The sequence below is a fragment of the Acipenser ruthenus genome, chromosome 2, assembly GCF_902713425.1.
Source record: "Acipenser ruthenus chromosome 2, fAciRut3.2 maternal haplotype, whole genome shotgun sequence".
NCBI classification, from domain to species: Eukaryota; Metazoa; Chordata; class Actinopteri; order Acipenseriformes; family Acipenseridae; genus Acipenser; species Acipenser ruthenus.
Window position 1 is genome coordinate 65,772,844 of NC_081190.1, and position 19,703 is coordinate 65,792,546.

Sequence of the window (19,703 nt, forward strand, 5' to 3'; positions counted from 1 at the left end):
TAACATAATTGATCTAATTATTTGTTCAGTTGGACATATTTAATATTTTTCAAGGTCTTTTACAGTTGATGGTTTTAAAGATGCACTTGATTCGAGGTGCACTACCTATGAAACATTTTGAGGCCTGAAGAGACGTGTTAAATGCGTCCAGTTAATCAAATAATTAGACCAATTAAGTAATTGAGAGCTCGGGAGGAACGAAAACCAGAAGACACTGCAGCCCTCCAGGAACTGAGTTTGACACCCCTGCTCTAATGGAAGTGTGGGAGTTTCTAAGCTAAATGGGAAATGTTACACCTACTGACATCATAAACTTATCTTAATAATTGTTTGTTGGGCTGCTGGTGGAGAACCAGAATGAAATAATCAGTTCCATGAGCAGGGAAACAAACTAGTTTTTTTCTAAAATAAAAGAAGTGCACTTAAATTGGAATTTCTGCTTTCCTTGTAGTAAGTACTATTTATTTATTGAAGTATGTCATTAACGTAATTATTTATAACATCATGACCAGTCATCATGCTTATAAGTCTTTTAAATTATTTATTTTTCATAAAAATCATGTACTGAACTTGATGTAAGCATGCCTTTCAATACAGTATACTGTCTTGAGTGTGATGTTGCAATTTCTTAAGCTCCCAAATTTTTTGTGGTTTTTTTGCATCATTATTCCTCTAGCAGAATATGACAACATTGTATGATACATGCCTGGTCAGGTATGTACATACAGTGGTGAAACTTTTTTTTTTTTTCAACATGCTGTCACTTTTGTAAATTCATGATATTAATACAAATTGTTAGTAATAAAAATGATAAAGACATCTGTAGTACATATGCATAGTAAATGTTCAAAGTTCTTATAATAATTCCATATCTGGAATTGTGATTTCTAATGCTGCATTGTGGGAAGTGTGTTATTAATATCTTTGCACAGTTCAAGATGATCGTATTAGCCTGAACAGAAATATGTTGTTGAGTGTGTTAATGGTGTAATAGCTTTTAAAGTGAAACAATAATACTAATGAAAATTCTAAAAAGAACTGTGATGAATTTATACTTTTACAATACCCTCTGTTACATCATCTAGGAAAGGTAAGGGCAGCAGCTAAATATAATAATTAAAATGTTCATTCATATGTAACTGGTGTGACTTTGTTATGTACCACCATTTGAAAACAGTGCCACATGTAACACCTACAGACATCCTTTATGCTGTTTGTAATATTTCATACTCATGCAAATGTTCACAGAAAAAAGGGTGGCATTAGAACTGTGAAACAGTATTTGATTAACTGTATAAGAGGCTCAATTAAAGTTTCAAGCTGTGACCTGATTGGTGCAGACATTTTGAATAACTGGTGTGTGATCTATGAAAAATGGCAGTTTTTATAATTTCAACTTTAATCTCACCAGATGTAATGATTGGCTGCTAAAGTAAAACAGTAATGTGGACCAAAAATGCGATGGCACACCATCGACTAAGCTGTAAAACTTCAGCTGTCAACAAACGTCAATAAAAGACCAAAAACAGTCGCCAATGTTGAGATTTGCCTAATTGAATCTAATGAAAAATGTAGCTGTTTTGTTATTTCTCTTTAGAGTGTTGGACAAATGATTTCCAGTACATTTTAGACAGGGATGCAACATTTATGTGTAAAATACATGTCCATTTATATAATGTCTGTGCTATTTTTGTTTGTCCAACCCCTGTTTTCAAGGGCTTATAGAATATAAAGAAAGAAGATTATTTATTTTTTTATGCTAGTATTAATGGTATGTTTAAAGCAGGTCCTCCTATGTCTGAACGTTTGATAAAATAGCACCAAAGACTAGGAAAAAGCACAAGTCATGTTTTTGAATGAATCCAGCCAGTTGTCTGTCTACCTTCTCAAAATGTCAAAATATCTTTTGATGCAATTTGCTAAACACTGCAAATACAATTCTAATATCTACTTTGTATTGCAGGATTATCCATTTAAGATGAAGAGTTTATTTATCTTCCTTTTGTCTGTCCATTTCTCTGTTTCTGTAAGTATTGTAATTTAGTCCTACCATATTGAAGTGATAATGGGTTAGATTTTCCTCTTCCCCTTATTAAAAGTGACCAATTGTTTAAGTTATACCAATACCAATTTAAGGGACATGCAATTTGAAAATAGTGTAGTTTAGAAGTAAAAGGAAAATATGACACTGGTGTAATTACAGAAAGTCTGATTATGGCATGCTATTAAAATAAATAAACCATGACTTATTAGACCCTATTCACCAAACGTTAAAATCCAGTTTGCCACTCATCAAACCTTTTCAGTTGCTTAAGAGAGAGTTGGAATCGTATTCCCATTTTTAATGCACTGTTTAACCAAAGAGAATATTAAATAAATACACCTTAAAACAGTCCTCAATTTTGTAAACAATCAAAGCATACAGGGTTGACCCATGGTTGACAATATCAGTTGGCATAGAATTACCCATGGCTTTGTTCCATCACAGAACACACTTTTATTTGTGACATTCAAAATCAAGTTTTAATATAGCATTTACCATTATTTAAGCTCCTTGAGTACATGGTATATGACTTAATTATATGAGTCACTACAGTGATAGATAATAAATGGTTGAGTACCAAACCCAATTTGTGCCCTTAGGCAAATTCCAATTAACCTCTCAAGTCTGGTTGCAAGTACATTGGTGTCAAATATTGTATATCTTTGATTATTTGTTATACAATTTGAGCCTGATCATGATTTTAAATGAACTATAATCCAATGTCACAGTTGTTTTTTAAAAGGTCAATTTTAAAAATGTGTTTGTTATTCTTCTGACTTTTTTTTTTTTTTTTCAGAATTACTATTATAGAACAGGGTCAGATAGCTCAAGTGATGAATCTGGGGTAGGTTGTGGTTTGTTACAGGCACAGAAACAACACAGCATCCGGTTCACAAAGTAGTTGAATATTTTTCTAGTATTTTTGAGAATGTGTGTCTTGGAAAAAGTTTGAATCAAATTAGTCATTTTGTTTTATTTGAGATACATAAATTGTGGAGCAGTGGGGCAGTAGTGTGGAGTAGTGGTTAGGGCTCTGGACTCTTGACCGGAGGGTCATGGGTTCAATCCCAGGTGGGGGACACTGCTGCTGTACCCTTGAGCAAGGTACTTTACCTAGATTGCTCCAGTAAAAACCCAACTGTATAAATGGGTAATTGTAGGTAAAAATAATGTGATATCTTGTAACAATTGTAAGTCGCCCTGGATAAGGGTGTCTGCTAAGAAATAAATAATAATAATAATAATAAATTCAACAGACTAACTCTTATTATCACTTTACTGCCCCCTACTAGCTTTGTGAAGCACTTCACACCACTACAGTGCCAGGGCACACAACAGAACCACCACCCATATTCCTCAGAACACACAACATCCACACCCTGTATTGACCATATAGGGGTCTTAGGGTACCAAACAGGTCGATAGCAAAATGTATATAACGCTTAGGACATTTTTGGTTTAATGGATTAGTCAGAAAAAATATCCATGCAGTACCAACATCATACAAAATAACTCTGTCCTTTATTGTTTTACATTTTAAAAAAAAATGTCTAAACACTAATTGTACACTGGTATTGTACCATTTTCACAGATGTTACTCACCTACAGGCAACCATACTATGCATACAGACAAAGACCACAAGTAAGTAAAAACCTCTCGATGTACTCTGTTTACAAAACTTTAAAGACTATTTTAAGGAATGTTTTTTCAACTGTTTTAGAGAGGGCTGGGATTGTTTTTTCAAAGCTTTATTTAACCTAAAAGAACAGTCCGTAATGATTTGTGAACAGGGCCCACATTTCAAATAATGTTAAAAAAAAAAAAAATTAAATCATCAAATATTATGTTATCTACCAAAATTATCACGTGAGTTAACATCAAGTTTTTAATTGTAAATACCTTTCATTTATTTATTTATTTTAAATTATTTCTTAACTGGTACGTTGTGTAATTACCTACATTGTTTGAAAACATATAGCTGATACTAAATAATAAATAACCTGTCATACAAAAAAAAATACTATACCTCTGAAACAGTGAGTTTCTTATGGTAACTGAAAAATATTAGATATCTAAAGGCCGCAAAGCCTAGATTTCGTACCCAAAATACTGATGGAAATATTAACGAAACCAGTGCAAATGAAGTTTAAAGCACCATTATTCTGACTATAAAAAGAAAATAATTCCAGTATTTTCAATTCAAATTCTATAACATAGCATATTTGGTTTACATATTTAAATATATGTTTCCTTACTTAAATTTAAAGACAATTAATCTACCTTTATCCAGTATTTTCTTTCTCCTATTATAATTTACAAACATTGTATCATCCACATAGTTTTAGAAATTATCTTAAATACAGATGCGTTCATCAAAACAAAAATGTAATTCAATTAGGCAAACATACTTCCATTCTAGTCACTACTAATCCTATAATGTTGAGCATCCCTCCTATAATGTTAAGCATGTCTTGAAGATTTACTGAATTGCATCTTATTTTATACACATAATAGATCTGACAGGTTTTGTGTGATAGTAAATAGTATAAATGCATCCATAAATAGCACAATGTAACACTCAAATGGGTGGTTGTTTAACTGGATAAACATATAAATAAAGTGTCACTGTTTCTTCCATGTACAGAACTATCATCCTCTAAATTACTTGATATGGCTCCGTTATTGGCAGCACTTGGTAGGTTCACCTTAATTTTATAAAAGTTTTTTTTTAGACATATTATATATATATATAATTTGTTTTATTTAGCAGATGCCTTTATCCAAGGCAACTTACAGAGACTTGGGTGTGTGAACTATGCATCAGCTGCAGAGTCACTTACAATTACGTCTCACCCGAAAGACGGAGCACAAGGAGGTTAAGTGACTTGCTCAGGGTCACACAATGAGTCAGTGGCTGAGATGGGATTTGAAACAGGGACCTCCTGGTTACAAGCCCTTTTCTTTAACCACTGGACCACACAGCCTCCTCTATATCTATCTATCTCTATATCTATCTATCTATAAATAATGCAACACTTGATAATGCAACATAGTAATATTAAAAGAAACATACAAGTTGTATACATTTCTTTTAGTATCACTACATATACAAACATTGAATGTTTTATAGTTAGGAAGGAATGATAGTCTGCCTCTTTACAACCTCTGCTATTTCCCTGTTTTATGGTGCTGTTCACAATATGTTTTCAATACAAAAAACAATAACAAAAAAACACCACTGTATTAGCAAACCTTTTTAGATAATTATATAAAGCTCTTCTAGCAAGTGTGATTAAATGCCACCAAAAAACAGACTTCTAGATTTTTGCTTAAAAATAAGCTTCAATCAACTTAAATACGAACAGTGTTACATGACATGTCCTATTATTGTTTTCACACACAGCTTAACAGAATGAAAACTACAACTGCAGCAACCAGACCTGTTACTATAGCAACATCCACAACTAAAACCACAATCCCTAGAGGAGACAGTATTATTCAGGCCACATCCACAGCAAAAAACATACCTATCACACAACAAAGAGGAGATAACAACATTAAGGATGATACACAATTTGAGGGGAAAACCGAAGTCCCAACTGACTGGTGGGATGAAGGTAACTTTGTGGATGGTCATGTGGTAACACAAACAGAAGAGAGGAATGAAGTGCCTGAATCTTGGGAGCATCCTACTCTTGATGGCCAGGCTGTAACTCAAAGTCAAATACCAACTGCAGAATTTACAAAGAAAGGTGGTGGTAATGGTGCAGTTAAAGTAGACCCTACAACCACGATGCCAGTGGACCAATGTCTTGATTTCACTCTTACACCCGGGAGAGCTCTTGTAAGACCTACTGCTAAAAGGACTCTAGAAGTCACAGATGATAACTATGCTGAAGTCAAATTTTCCAGAAGCAAATACATTCCTAACAACTTTTTTGACGAAAGTAGAAAACGATATTTGCATAAATTCTCCATTGTGTTGCCAAAGGTTAGTAACAGTGACGTTTATCCCATGCCATAAATGTGTAGCTATGGCCAAAAGTTTGGAATTACCCTATAGAATTATCTCACTTTGCTTCATAAATTCGAAGTAAACCTGCTGAATAAAGTTAAGTTAACATATTGAATTACATACTGCTTTGTAGTTTTTTTTTTCCCATATACTTAACAAAAAACAATAATTGAAAAATGTGAGCACTTTCGAAATCTATCATGAAATACTGTCCTACTATTGTGGCTTCCAGTAGACTTTTGCAATATCATGTAGTTTCTTTGATTACATGATGTTAAATAAAAGATTTAAATTATGTCCATATAGGTTCATAAAAATAAAAAAAATGATGTCTCAATCCTAAAATTCTAGGCAATGCAAAACTTTTGGCCATAGCTGTAAAGTATGTTCATCATACATTTCATCATAAATGAATATGTGGTTCTATAGATGTAAAAATGTGTGACATTTGGACAGACTCCAGTCTCCAATAACTTGTGCTAATGTCCTTGGTAAGTTTCAGCACAAATGGACAAGCAGGTAAAAGAATGCTGAATATCATCTGAATTTGAATAATATTAAATCAGGGGTGCAAACTGGGTGCTATGGCGATAGAATGTTTAATTTCTTTTTTCTCAGCAACCATAGATGCTGATAGTTTCTCATTGGGTCTGGGCTACTCACATGACCATTGGCGCTGCAGTATGCACGTTATGCACTGTGCGTACCATTGGTTTGCAAAATTACATCTTCATAACGTGGACTCTCGTACGCATGTAATCTCGTGCGATCGGTTGGCATAAAACAGACATTGTAGGGTTATAGAATTGTACTGTTTATTAGTGGTAGTAATGAGCAAACAGAAGCAGATAAGTTTGGTTCAACCTTTCAAAAAGAGCAAAAATCTCTCTTCTGATGATCCAGAAAGAATGTCAGAGGGGAAGAAATAGTAAAAGCACCGAATCGTGTTTCTGGCACTAATGGCAGTGGAGTTTTAAGGGCCAAAAATACGTTGACAGAATCGAATGTTAGTACAGTACTACTGCATGATCTGAATTCTGCTGCTCTTCCAGGATTGAGCACGGGAAGTGCACATTTAAAGTTTCAATTGTATTTTAATTTGATCAGGGTATTTCTTATATTAAAATTAATTATACTGTAGGAAGGCAGAAGAAAAACAGTGGAGACGCTCTTGGGAAAATGATGCTCTTTCATTGATGCCGCTCTCGCAGGCAGATTCCTGTCACAATTCCTTAGAAAATAGATGATTCTTTCTGGTTATTCACCAACAATAGTGAAACAACAATACAGCAAACAATATATATGCAGGGCTCACCCGTTATAACGCGCCTCATTATAGTGCGGAATCGGTTATAACACAGTAGGGTTGTGGCTCCCATTTGCTCCATAATGCCATTACAGTAGCCCTTTTATGCTCGTTATAAGGCGGAACACAAATAGCACGGTCTTGTAACTATGGCTCCCCACTATAGCATTATAAAGGGTGAGCACTATACAGTGCCTATAGAAAGTCTAGACCCCTTTGAACTTTTTTCACATTTTGTTGTGTCAGTGCCTCAGAGTTTCATGCATTTCATGCACTTATCTACACACCACACGGTTAAGGGGAAAAAAAGTTTTCATTGAGAAAAAAAATTATATATTAAAAATACAAAACTGAAAGATCATAATTGGATAAGTCTCCACCCCCCTGAGTTAATACTTGGTGGAAGCACCTTTGGCAGCAATTACAGCTGGGAGTCTGTTGGGATAGGTCTCTACCAACTTTGCACACCTAGATTTGGCAATATTTGACCATTCTTCTTTACAAAACTGTTCAAGCTCTGTTGGGGAGCGCTGATGGACAGCGATCTTCAAGTTATGCCACAAATTTTAGATTGAATTTAGGTCGGGGCTCTGACTGGGCCCCTCAAGGACATTTACCTTTTTGTTCCTTGGCCACTCCAGTGTAGCTTTGGCTGTGTGCTTTGGGTCGTTGTCATGCTGAAAGGTGAACTCCCGTCCCAGTTTCAGCTTTCTTGCAGAGGGCAGCAGGTTTTCCTCAAGGACTTCTCTGTACTTTGCTCCATTCATTTTCCATTCTATCCTGACAAGTGCCCCAGTCCCTGCCGATGAGAAACATCCCCATAACATGATGCTGCCACCACCATGCTTCACAGTAGGGATGGTGTTCTTTGGGTGATGCGCTGTGTTGTGTTTGCACCAAACATAACGCTTTGCATTTAGGCCAAAAAGTTCCATTTTAGTTTCGTCAGACCAGAAAACTTTTTGCCACATGGCTACAGAATCTCCTGTGTGTTTTTTTGCATACTTCAAACAGGATTCAAGGTGGGCTTTCTTGAGTAATGGCTTCCTTCTTGCCACCCTACCATACAGGCCAGATTTGTGGAGTGCTTGGGATATTGTTGTCACATGCACACTTTGACCAGTCTTGGCCATAAAAGCCTGTATCTCTTGCAAAGTTTTGGCCTCTTGCTAGCCTCTCTGATCAGTCTCCTTCTTGCTCGGTCATCAGGTTTGGAGGCGATTGGTTACACCTGAGCTGGACACTTATCCAACCAAGCTATTTCAGTTTTTATTTTTAATTAATTTTCTACAAATTGCAGAATATATTTTTCACTTGGAAGTTGTGGGGTAGGATGTGTAGATAAATGAAAAAAAAACTATTTTAATGCATTTTAATTCCAGGCTATAAGGCAACAAAAGGTGAAAATTTTGAAAGGGGGTGTAGACATTCTATAGGCATATATATATATATATTTTATGGCTTAATTCTGAAGAAAGAATGGCAACTACAACCCCTGGGACAATTGAAAAGCAGACTGGTATTCAGAAAACAGGCAGTGCACATTTTGAAAATGCCCTGTTTGTGGATAAATTTCTGCAGGATGAATCAACGAGCAAAGACATCTTCATCCTGCGTCACAAGCGAGAAGCTGTTAAGCCATTTCGTTCAGATTCAAACAGAAGGGACATATTGAGCAGAAATGGGGATCTAATACAATTGCTTAAAACCACAGAATCCTTGGAGATTTCAAACATTAAAGTGGTATGTATTTAATATGTTTCGTTACTTTTCCATTTGACCTGTGTGTGGTTATACACTAACCCCCAGTACTCCAGCATTAAGCCCACAGCGAAAAAATTAATTTCTCAGGGCCCAATACTCATTGAAAGATAGTGTTGTGGAAATGGAACCTATATACAGTATTAGATACAATGTTTTCTTTCACCTCACACACAGGATCAAGACTATAAAGAGGCTGGTAACCCACGAGAGGAAGATGATGCTGGGGATTATCGGGAACAAAATTTTAATGATAATAACGAGTATCAAGTGGATGAGTATATAGGTATGTTTAATACTCCTTTTAAAAACATTGGATATCTGTAGAAACCATAAGTCTGGAAATAGTTTGTGGTATTAAACATTAATTGACACAATCCTGAGTGATTCCTCAGTCCTGTAAAATTCTCCAATAAGACGCAGTAGCAGCTTATCTAGGCAGGGCACAGACTGTTGAAATCAGTTTGTCTAAGGATGTTAATTTCGTAAATATCTTAAATGCATTATTCTAGACTCCTGTGAAAACTACCACTGCCCACGTGGAAAGGTGTGCAATGTCAATACAGAGATTAAGCTAAGGTGTGTTTGCCAGGATCCCACCACATGTCCTTCAAGCATCGGCAAATCTGACATGGTGAGTTTTGTTTTGTTTTTTTATATCATGATTGATCTATGTCCTTTTATGAGAGCTATAATTTAAGTATTAAGTAATGTAAACTAGGTTTATTCTGTGGGTACAAAATATGTTTTTTATAAACATATTTGCTGAAATTAATATTTGCTCTTTGCATAACTTGCTAACCAACTGAATTTATGATAAAAATAAGATGAAATGTTGGCACTGATCCTGGTGTATTTGTATTCTTCAGGTATGTGGCACAGACAACAAAACATATGAAAATTCCTGTCATCTCTTCGCAGCAAAGTGTACTTTTAAAGACGTTTCTCCGGGACAGAGCCTTCATCTGGATTATACTGGAGCCTGCAAATGTAAGTCATTGCAAGTTTTGCACTGTTGATATATATTTACAAATAAATTTAACTAAGAACCTCCTCAGACCCGAGGGTCTCCTGTTACTTTTTTTTTTTCAATAAATGGTATTTTCTTGACCTTAAGTCTTGGTGAGTTGAAAGATAAGTGTCACTATATTTATACATTCACTTTTTGGGGGCACTTTAAATCAGGGGTTGGTAACCTTGTCTCTTCCAATCCATTCCACTGTTGGACTTTGTTCCAACCAGACCCTTAATTATTTAATTGACCCATAACAGTTTAAAAGAAAAGGGTTATTGGCTACAACAAATACATATTAAGTGATTAATTATTATAAACATCTGTTAAACTTAAAAGGGTTCAAGCATGAATTTTAAATTGACTTTTTTGTTTCATGTAGACATTGCACCATGTCTAGATAATGAGTTGTCTCAGTTCTCTCTTCTTATTCGGAATTGGCTGAAAGATGTTCTGGTGCATCAGTATGAATACGATCTAAAGAAACCAGGATTATTGACAAAGAAACAGAGAATAATTGTAAGTATAACGTTTTTAAATGAATAATTAAGAGGCTATTCTGTAAGTAGGCCGGTTTTGTTTTACTTACTTATGAAACAAAAATGAACTCAAAAGACATTCACTTCACTTTTTTTTTTTTTTTTTTAAGTCTCCTGCTTTTAATAATTTAAACAGTTTTAACATTTAAATCTACCACTGTTGTTTGTTAACATATAAAAGCTTTATATAACATTTTGCCATAGGTTAAGAAAATCTACAACCTTCAGGCACAAATAAAAGCTAGTGTCTATGGTCCTGGTCGGCAAAGCAACAACTTTGAGATGAACTACCTCATGAACATATATCCAGTTCACTGGCAGTTTGGTCAGCTTGATCGAAAGCCAGCTGATGGGTAAGCAAAAAAAAAATGGTTATGCTAATATGAACTTTTGAGGATAACTACCTTTTCCTCCATTTTCTATTTTGTGCACACCAAAGAATGCCATTCCAGTAGAGAAGACATTTATGTTAAATTTTGTCCCAATCAACTGTTGGCCATATTTTAAATAATTTCTTCCCAGGTTTCTCCTTCTAATAACCTAGGGAGTTAATGGTACTAGGTATTAATTGCTCTGAATAAATCCAAAAGCTAAATGAATGCTCTGTATTTCAGGTACCTGAGTCACTCTGAGCTTGCTCCTCTCCGGGCTTCAATAATTCCCATGGATCACTGCAAATCTCGTTTCTTTAAACAGTGTGACTCCAGCCGAGACAAGAGAGTCTCCCTCAAAGAGTGGTGTTCCTGTTTTGGCATAAAAAACAGTACGGAGCATTTTCTGTCGACCAAGTTTATTTTATGTAGTAACACAGAAGGCTGGTCTAAAGTAGCTTGGGATATAACTAGCTGAAAAAAAGCCACGAGGAGCCACAATGGGGGAACACATGGTGCCATAAAGGATTAAGATCACCAAGTGATACAATGCTGAATGAATGAGCTGAGTCTAGAAACATACAGCTTTATAGGCAGGTGATATGCACATATGGGCTTCAACTGCTTCTCCATATACCCATTATTTTTTTATTGCATCGTGTTTCCCGTAGCTTGTTCTGTGCCAGTACCAAAATTCAGCACTCTGTGTCGGCTTGATAAACCACCTTACGTGTGGACAAATCCAAGCCAAGAAACTTTATATCAGCCCTGAAATAACCCCTTCACAACACCTGTAGTAGCCATATATCTACCCTCCCTCATTGAAAAATGCTTGATGTTTTATTCAAAGAGAATAGAAAGAGAATAGAAAGACAGTTAAAAAAAAAAGTCATAACATATTGTAAATACTATACAGTTGGTATGACTACCACTTAAACATATGTGGTGTATGCTTGGTAAGGGCTTGAAGTACATTTTAAAGGTAACCAGTGGTTAAATGTGTTGTTTTTCTTTTTTTCCAGATGGGATTGATCTTTTTTAATACTACACCCAGTGCAGGATTGTACACCCCAGTGACGATGTACTTTGGTCTGAAGACATTGACAGCTTTGCTTATAAAATACACCAAGTTATGTAAACTTGCGGATTGCAAACTGTTTTCCTCCAATATTTATACAAACCACTAGCACAATGTATATGTAATAGTAGCACCTGAGATCACTTTATATTGGGACAATTTCTATACAGCCCTGATTCTACACCCACAAGACAAATATACAATAGAGGTGCACTGGCAGACCAAGCTGTAGAAACATATGTTGACAGTAATAATGTGTGCATTCCTTCTAGGAATATCAACTATGATCTAGATTCAGAGGGCAATGCCTTTAGAAATTCACTAGCTTTTTTATGTGTGGATACTTATCGGCTCTAATATTTAATTGTTTATTTTGGCAACAGTATTGGCTAGTGTCTATATACCTTAGTCTGCCATGTACAACTATTAGTTTATACATTATTTTTCTGAGGGTACCCATCATTAACACTGTTAATATCTTTAAAACATACCTGGGGTAGGTTTCATTTTAGGCTCTTTATTGTCTGTTTACTGAAAATAACAGGTTATCATTTTAAGTGTTATATATTGGGATGACACACACTACAAACGCCCTCGTAAAGCTGTACCTAGATTTCAATTAAACACTTGTGATTTGCTTCCTAGACTTGAGTGGTATCAAAGCATTTTTGATGACTATAAGGAGAATTACATTAATCACGGGTATATTTCAACATTTATAACAATACCTTAATTAGACAGCTTCAGCACAGAACAGACAGCAAGAACATACTTGTGGTTTGAAAACAAAAGCAATGTGCTTGTGTCTAGACGAAGGTTTGTTAACAAATGTAATCAGGAAGAAGCACCTTCCTCCAGTCCAGTGGATCATCTGGGGAGGATTGTTTGTCAAATGTCTATTTTAAAGGATGACTGAAAGTTTGTTACATGTATAGCAACATTCTTGCAGTGTAAACAATTCAAATTTAAGTCAATGGCAGGTTTATGCCTGTCAAGACTGCAACTTGTCATACTGTTGCTAGGTACTATTTAAACTGTAAAAAAGGGGGCATATTTTACAAATATGATGATTTTGAGTACATTTACAGAACTGTTTTGTCATTTTGTAAACTGTAACTGCTTTGAGCTATAACTACAGTACAAGCTGCACAATAGAGCTACAAAACAAGCCACCTATAGCTTGAATAAGCAAACCCCTATATAAAACCTCTGCGTCACAACTCAAGTCATCGCTATGCATCCCAGGGAATGTAGTTCAGAAGCTGATGTCAAGTCACAGACAACTCCCATTCATCAGCAAACACCTCAAAAGCACGGAGCAACCGAATCATTGACATTAAGAAGTCATATCCCCACATATCGCAATAGTAACGGCTTCATCCCGCACTCTGAATTTCAGTGAAATAAATAATACAAAAAATAATACAGTACAAATTCAATAAATCATGAACAACATTCACCTGCCATACTTTCTCGGTGCATTCTGACAACATGGCTTGAATGGGAGCAAGTGCTTGCTGTATTTTGATTCGAAGGGTAGCGATCTTGTCTCGTCTAATAATCCTTGACGATCCTTCTTATCACTGAGCTGTAGCCAGGCCCTGCAGGGCTCTCTCCTGTATCGGCGTTTGACCCGGCAACAAGGGTAGTTGGATCAGCAGCCATTAACTTTTTGCGTGATGGTTTCGAAGGCATTGCAAAGTAAATTGAACTGACAACAGCCAATAAATCAAATAAAACAGAATTTACTTTCACTTGTGTATTATACAAAGTAAAGATAGTTAAAAGGATTGATAGGGATTGCTTGTGATTATTTTTAAAGTTGTGGGAACTCTAGCTTTTCACCTCTACTCCATAACCGGTCCCCTAGTGGTCTTCCTAAAATGTACTTCTTAACATTGTTAGAGGGACTGAACATTTAGTTATAATGCGTGTATAGTACACAATAATCTGGTTACACATAATGCATCACCATAAGAATATAAGAATATCCAAATAAGTTAAAGAAACAATAAGCCTGTATTTAATTTATTTAAATGTTGTCTACTTTGTAGCAGTGTACCAAAAATTGTCAAACTTGTAAGACAGCTCCATATGCCATATTCCTCCTGAACGAACAAATGAAGAACTGTGTTTTTATTGAACTTCCTAAATCCTTTAACCTCACCTAGCCCGAAACTGGCACTTTAGGAAGGTAGTCCAAGATTAGTGCTAAATCAGGGTATGTGAAACCAGGTGTTAAACAATCATCAATAAAAATAAAAAAACCCCAGATGCTATTCAACCGAATTAAACATCTCAGCATTTATTTCTAAAACATTTAATCAATGCCTTTATATTTACATTTGTTTAAGTACAAGTGTATTCACTCATTTTTTTAATTCCTCTTGGCATACAAGCCGATAAATTACATAAATGATACAGGTTTCATACTTGGGGAGACATCTGAGCTGCTACAATAACTTGCAGAAATATTAAACTCTTGTTTGTAGAATTTCAAATGGAGGCATATCAAAGTTCAGCAGGTAGTTGCAGGGTAGCACACTTCTGTGTATGTTGGTTTTTGACATTGTGAGTTAGGCATTGTACAGCTAACTGTATAATGCAGCTTTTTAAAAGGCGGCACACTTCATTGTACATATTCTCCCATGAACAGGCAGCGCTCTTTATTTTCAATGAGACTGTCAATTCAAGGGTCTGGTATAGCCACAGTTACAAATAAAGAACCGCTTACAAGCTTACAAGCTTTAAATACTCTTTTCCCAAGAGCATTATTTTCATCCAGATTTGCCTTCAAAGTAATCAAAATAATTTTGTATTGTTGCATTTAAAAATGCATTTTAATACCTGTGATATGCCAAAAAAGAGACCCCTTTTTTCCAGATAAACAGGAAACATCAAATGAGACCTGTAAACAATTTGCTAAAATAAATGTTTTACATGGAGGGCAATGGAAAATATTTACCAGTCGTGCTTTTTCAATCTCATAATAATGGCTAGATCATTTCTTTCTATTTCGCAAAGTTGTCTAACTCTTATTAAAATAACATCTAAAATTAAAATAGTGTATTAATGTTGGTGTATCTTGCAACCATTCAACAACTTCAGCTCAAGAACCACCCCTTGATTTTCCTCTTCTTTACTGTGATGTAGTTGTCATTTTTTTTAAGAATGTATTTCTCTTCTCACAGATGCCCTTTTCTTAGAATGAAAAATTAATCATCATCGTCATCGTCATCTTCATCTTCATCATATTGGTCTCTACAGTCTAGGTCGTCATCCTCCTCAATCTGTGTACAATAAAAATACTATTCAGGTACAAGTAATGCCAAATAAATACCCTTCAATATAGGACACTGTTTTTTTTGGTCTGTCACTGGGCAATTCCAGAAGGCCAACCTGAAACTTGCCTCTTAACTTACTGACAAATTATAACAAATTATTTGCAAAAACAGAAACAAGAAACAAGCTTGTCAAACTGTCACAGGTAAGCACCCTTATAAAACTTAAATGCATAGCAAAATGTAACAAAGCACAGACAAGAACGGTATGCCAAATCACAATAAAGTATGGTAAAGCACCGTTTTAAAAAATAAATAAATAAATAAATAAATAAATAACCACAACACAACATGTTTAATCATGTTAAAGTATGGTAAACTCCAAAATATCTGTCCAGATTTACTGAGGTCAATTGTAAATGCTGTGTATTATTCGTAATTGGTTTGCATTGTTCCCTTCTCCCCAGGAAAACCACTGTATTGGAATTTATCCTGGAACCAGGATTTAACAATGGGAAGGAGTTTAAAGCTCCAGCTTACAGAAAATTAACTTCACCCTCATAAATGCCCTAACTTATCAGGTGTGTGCTGACTGCCACCTACAGTAAGTTTTGAGACGTGAGGGATTAAAAAAAATAATAAATTATAATAAAAAAATTAAATAACACAATAGTATCATACCGGTTCTCCCAATTCTTTTAACTTTTCCTTCAGTGTTAGAATTTTCTGGTCTTGGTCTGCGAGCAGCATAAGAAGATCGTCTTGCTCCTTTTTAGATTCTGCTACTTCTTGTTGAAGTTTGCTCTTCTCATTCTGTAGAATAGCTACTGAACTGTTTGCTGTGGCTACTTGCTGCTCCAAAGCCGCTTTTGAGTCAGACCAGATCTTTCCTTCCTCCTAAATGAAAACAGGCATGACAGTATAAATGGAGAAGTCATAGGAAATGTTGAATATTATTCAAAACCAAATTTAGTTAGCAACAAAAAAAAGTAAAGATTCCGAATGAAATTAAGACAAACCTCCAAATGAACAAACTGGTTTCAAAAGCTAAAAATATATTTAATGATCTTGGAAAATATCCCAAAAATATGTTTTGCATACCGCAAAAAACTGCATTTATGCTTTATAAAAAAGAGCCACATTTGACCCATGTTTAACCCTTTGCGGTCCTATGTCGGACCTGGTCCGACATTGCAATTATTCCTATCCGGTCCAATGTTGGACCCTGTCCGACATCATCAAAAAGACGCAAAACAGGTTTCTAGTCATTTTTTCTCGGGGGGAAAAAGCCGAGAAAACCATTCAATGGCCGAGTGGGAGCGACAGGAACCAAGACAAGACGGAAAAAAAAAAAAAAGGGCGTATCTCATGAATAGTCATACTTGCCCCTGGCATCAGATAACGGCGGCCATAAGGAAACAAGTTGGCTGCTACTGCATCAGCGCTCGGAGAATATCACGGACATTTGCAGAGCTTTTTTCAGATGTTATAGTAATAAAATAATGACTTGGATCGCATTATTGAGGTGTTTGGTGATAAAACGAGTGATCAGGAGTTGATTGATCGGTATGTACGACTATTATTATTATTATTATTATTATTATTTATTTCTTAGCATATGTGAAAGCTATAGCGAACGAAAGGGTGGGGCGGAGCTGGAGATGCCTAGTGAGTGCTTTGTTGATATGCAGGGCCTTTTAAACCCGTTTGACTGTGGGAAAAAAAATACTTTTAAACAGCGCGTCTAAAATTAACTGTGCATGTGAAAATAAACTGGACCTGACATGCCTGACACGCACTTAATAAATGGACTGCAAAGGGTTAAATGTGTTCTTTATCAATCCTTTGCTTAGTTCTAAAACAAAGCACATGTGATTTCACTAGGACCTCTCTGCATGAAAGTCTTACTCACAGTTTTCTGCGAGTTATTCTGAACTAACCTTTATTTTTTCTGTCTCGCCTGTGACTTCTGAGAGTCTTCTCTCCAGTTCTGCAATTCTGGCTGCTGCTGCAGCACTGTCTGTGTTTCCTGGTGCTGATACTATAGCCTGAAAAAAAACATTGCAACGACATAACAAATTAAACCTTTAGTCCAGAAATAACCCCAAAACCAAAGCAAATACTTTTTTTTTAATTAGTTATTAGATGGTCCATTGCAGGGTCAGGCTACATAATACAACATTGGATGAAGCAACAGATAGGTCTGGTCACATATTGCTTGAATCGTATGCCCTGAAGTTTAGGTGTACCAGTTGTTAGTATACTTGGAACAAGAACGTATTGTTAACTACTGTCCACACAAACTGCGTATAAAATAAGTGGCTTACCGAAGTTTCTGCTTTTTTCAAAAGCTCCTGTCTCTCAGCTTGCAGCTGGCTAATCTCAGCAGACTGGGACTGCACTTGGGCTCTCAAAGTTTCCAGTTCCTGTGGGGGGGAGGGGGAGGATTTCAGTACATAGCTCTAATTTGAATTTAAAAACAAGTTAATCAGAATTTATGCAAATGTGCTGCCTTTTTGATTAATTAAATTTGTTTGCAGTGTTAGAATGGGTTTAGAGTTTAAAAGCAGTGTTTAACCCAAGAGGATGTTTATAAACACTTTAAAAATGTATTTAAAGTGAAACTGTAAAGTGTAGAGACCAAAAAAAAAAAAACACATTTTCTTGGTCAGCACCCCAGACCCCTTCAACAGCTTCTTTCCTGTTATGAACCAACCAGCCACTAATATGCTTTGACCCAGAAGACACTGCAGTGACCTAGGAAATGCAACTGTAATAGATTCCCTGCAAGTCAGGCATGAACACTTTCTTTAACTTTAGCTGTGTAGTGCAAGAACTTAAGTTTTAATATCAATGTTTGTGTTTCAAGACTGCCCATTTGAGAGATATGTGGCTAATGAAGGGTAAAACGAGTAATATTTAAGGAACTGTCAGCTACAGTCACTTTAAAATAATAAAAAAAACAACACCTTAAAACATATGCATATGGCTCTATAAACCAAGTATGAAATCTAATTTTAGTACTACTGATAAAAGTTGAAAATATTATTTTGTTCCTCCGGTATACGGGTGTTCTCAAATATGTTGTACCTTACAAGAAAGCAACTATTAACTAATGAACCTTTAAGCACTAGTTTAAACACTCATCCAACCTCAGGAAACACAATCTGAAGAGCTCAGTACCTTCTGTAGCTCTGCATTGTTTTCAGAACTCCCAGCTGTTCTCTCCACAGGGTGTGCGCCTTCTGACTTCTACAATAAAACATTTTTTTATGATTAAAATCCAAAGCCACTTCCATATATTTATTATTATTATTATTATTTGTTTATTTAGCAGACGCCTTTATCCAAGGCGACTTACAGAGACTAGGGTGTGTGAACTATACATCAGCTGCAGAGTCACTTACAATTACGTCTCACCCGAAAGACGGAGCACAAGGAGGTTAAGTGACTTGCTCAGGGTCACACAATGAGTCAGTGGCCGAGGTGGGATTTGAACCAGGTACCTCCTGGTTATAAGCCTGTTTCTTTAACCACTGGACCACACAGCCTCCTCTATATATTTTATTATATATATATATATGAAAATAAAATACTTAAAGAGTAAGTAGCGGGGTTCCAAAAAATATAGCGTTATATGTCCCCACAAGTTGCTACAACTGTTTAAATAATGTACCTGTAATTTTTATTTTCATTGTTAACATGCTGACAACTGGGGTTTGAGATATGTCCTCTAAAATCACTGCAGGAAGAGTGTCCAAAAACATAACAAGTGCTCTGGCTTTTCTGTTCCATACCACATCATGGATCGTTATTGCTGTATTACCGGTTTCACAATGTGGGCAATAATCCTTACACTATCAGAGCACTAGAGTGGACATTTTGAAAAGAACTTTGAAACAGTAAAGTATAAAATGATCAGGATGTTAACATTGAAAATAAAAATTACAGGTATGTTATTTATACAGTTGTAGAATTCTGTTTTAACACTTACCATTTTTTCAATGAGAGAGTCCTTCTCTGTCAGTTGTCCTTGTAACAGTCCATGCTGCTTCTTCAGCTCTTCTAACTCTTCCTGCAACCTGCTCAGCTCCTCTAACTGAACCCCATTCACCTGAGCTCCCTCGCCATTGTGTTGCTGGCTATCCTTCCCTGGATAATCAGGCAAAAAAAATACTTCATACAGTGAATATGATGAACACATTATTAATAAATGCTATTCATTTAGGCCTGTTTTGTTTTATTTTATGAGGAGAAGGTGTTTTTAAGTTTTGTTTTTTTTTTTGTTTTTGTTT

The 19,703-nt window shown here is 35.7% G+C and overlaps 2 protein-coding genes across 5 annotated transcripts in view; one reads left to right on the top strand and one right to left on the bottom strand.

Annotated features, from left to right (window-relative positions):
- Positions 1–365: 365 nt before the first annotated feature.
- LOC117409137 (uncharacterized) lies at positions 366–13,833 on the top strand. Of its 2 annotated transcripts, XM_058999281.1 has the most exons (14): positions 366–450; positions 1,964–2,026; positions 2,841–2,888; positions 3,636–3,686; positions 4,690–4,740; positions 5,449–6,036; positions 8,948–9,109; positions 9,305–9,413; positions 9,640–9,761; positions 9,997–10,117; positions 10,522–10,658; positions 10,883–11,031; positions 11,293–11,441; positions 12,072–13,833. In XM_058999281.1, the coding sequence occupies exons 2-14, from the start codon at positions 1,979–1,981 to the stop codon at positions 12,089–12,091; spliced, it is 1,755 nt and encodes a 584-aa protein (XP_058855264.1). In that variant the 5' UTR covers positions 366–450; positions 1,964–1,978; the 3' UTR covers positions 12,092–13,833. The 2 variants fall into 2 exon arrangements, with proteins under 2 accessions (XP_058855264.1, XP_033870663.3); XM_034014772.3 differs by lacking the exon at positions 12,072–13,833 and having other exon boundaries at positions 11,293–11,654.
- A 578-nt stretch (positions 13,834–14,411) lies between these two features.
- The window catches only part of LOC117409350 (general vesicular transport factor p115-like), a 30,090-nt gene continuing 24,798 nt past the window's right edge, over positions 14,412–19,703 (bottom strand). For all 3 annotated transcript variants that reach the window (XM_034015267.3, XM_034015268.3, XM_034015266.3), the window contains 6 exons: positions 19,403–19,560; positions 18,592–18,660; positions 17,736–17,834; positions 17,349–17,456; positions 16,090–16,305; positions 14,412–15,417 (listed from right to left, as the gene is read on the bottom strand). In XM_034015267.3, the coding sequence (XP_033871158.3) occupies positions 15,343–15,417; positions 16,090–16,305; positions 17,349–17,456; positions 17,736–17,834; positions 18,592–18,660; positions 19,403–19,560 (725 nt within the window). In that variant the 3' untranslated portion in view covers positions 14,412–15,342. The remainder of the gene's footprint in view (positions 15,418–16,089; positions 16,306–17,348; positions 17,457–17,735; positions 17,835–18,591; positions 18,661–19,402; positions 19,561–19,703) is intronic.

Excerpts from the sequence above, each read along its gene's own strand:
- LOC117409137 (XM_034014772.3), top strand. The coding sequence starts at position 1,979 with ATGAAGAGTTTATTTATCTTCCTTTTGTCTGTCCATTTCTCTGTTTCT. Across the intron at positions 2,889-3,635 it reads GCTCAAGTGATGAATCTGGG|ATGTTACTCACCTACAGGCA; the intron begins GTAGGTTGTGGT and ends CCATTTTCACAG. Across the intron at positions 11,032-11,292 it reads GATCGAAAGCCAGCTGATGG|GTACCTGAGTCACTCTGAGC; the intron begins GTAAGCAAAAAA and ends TCTGTATTTCAG.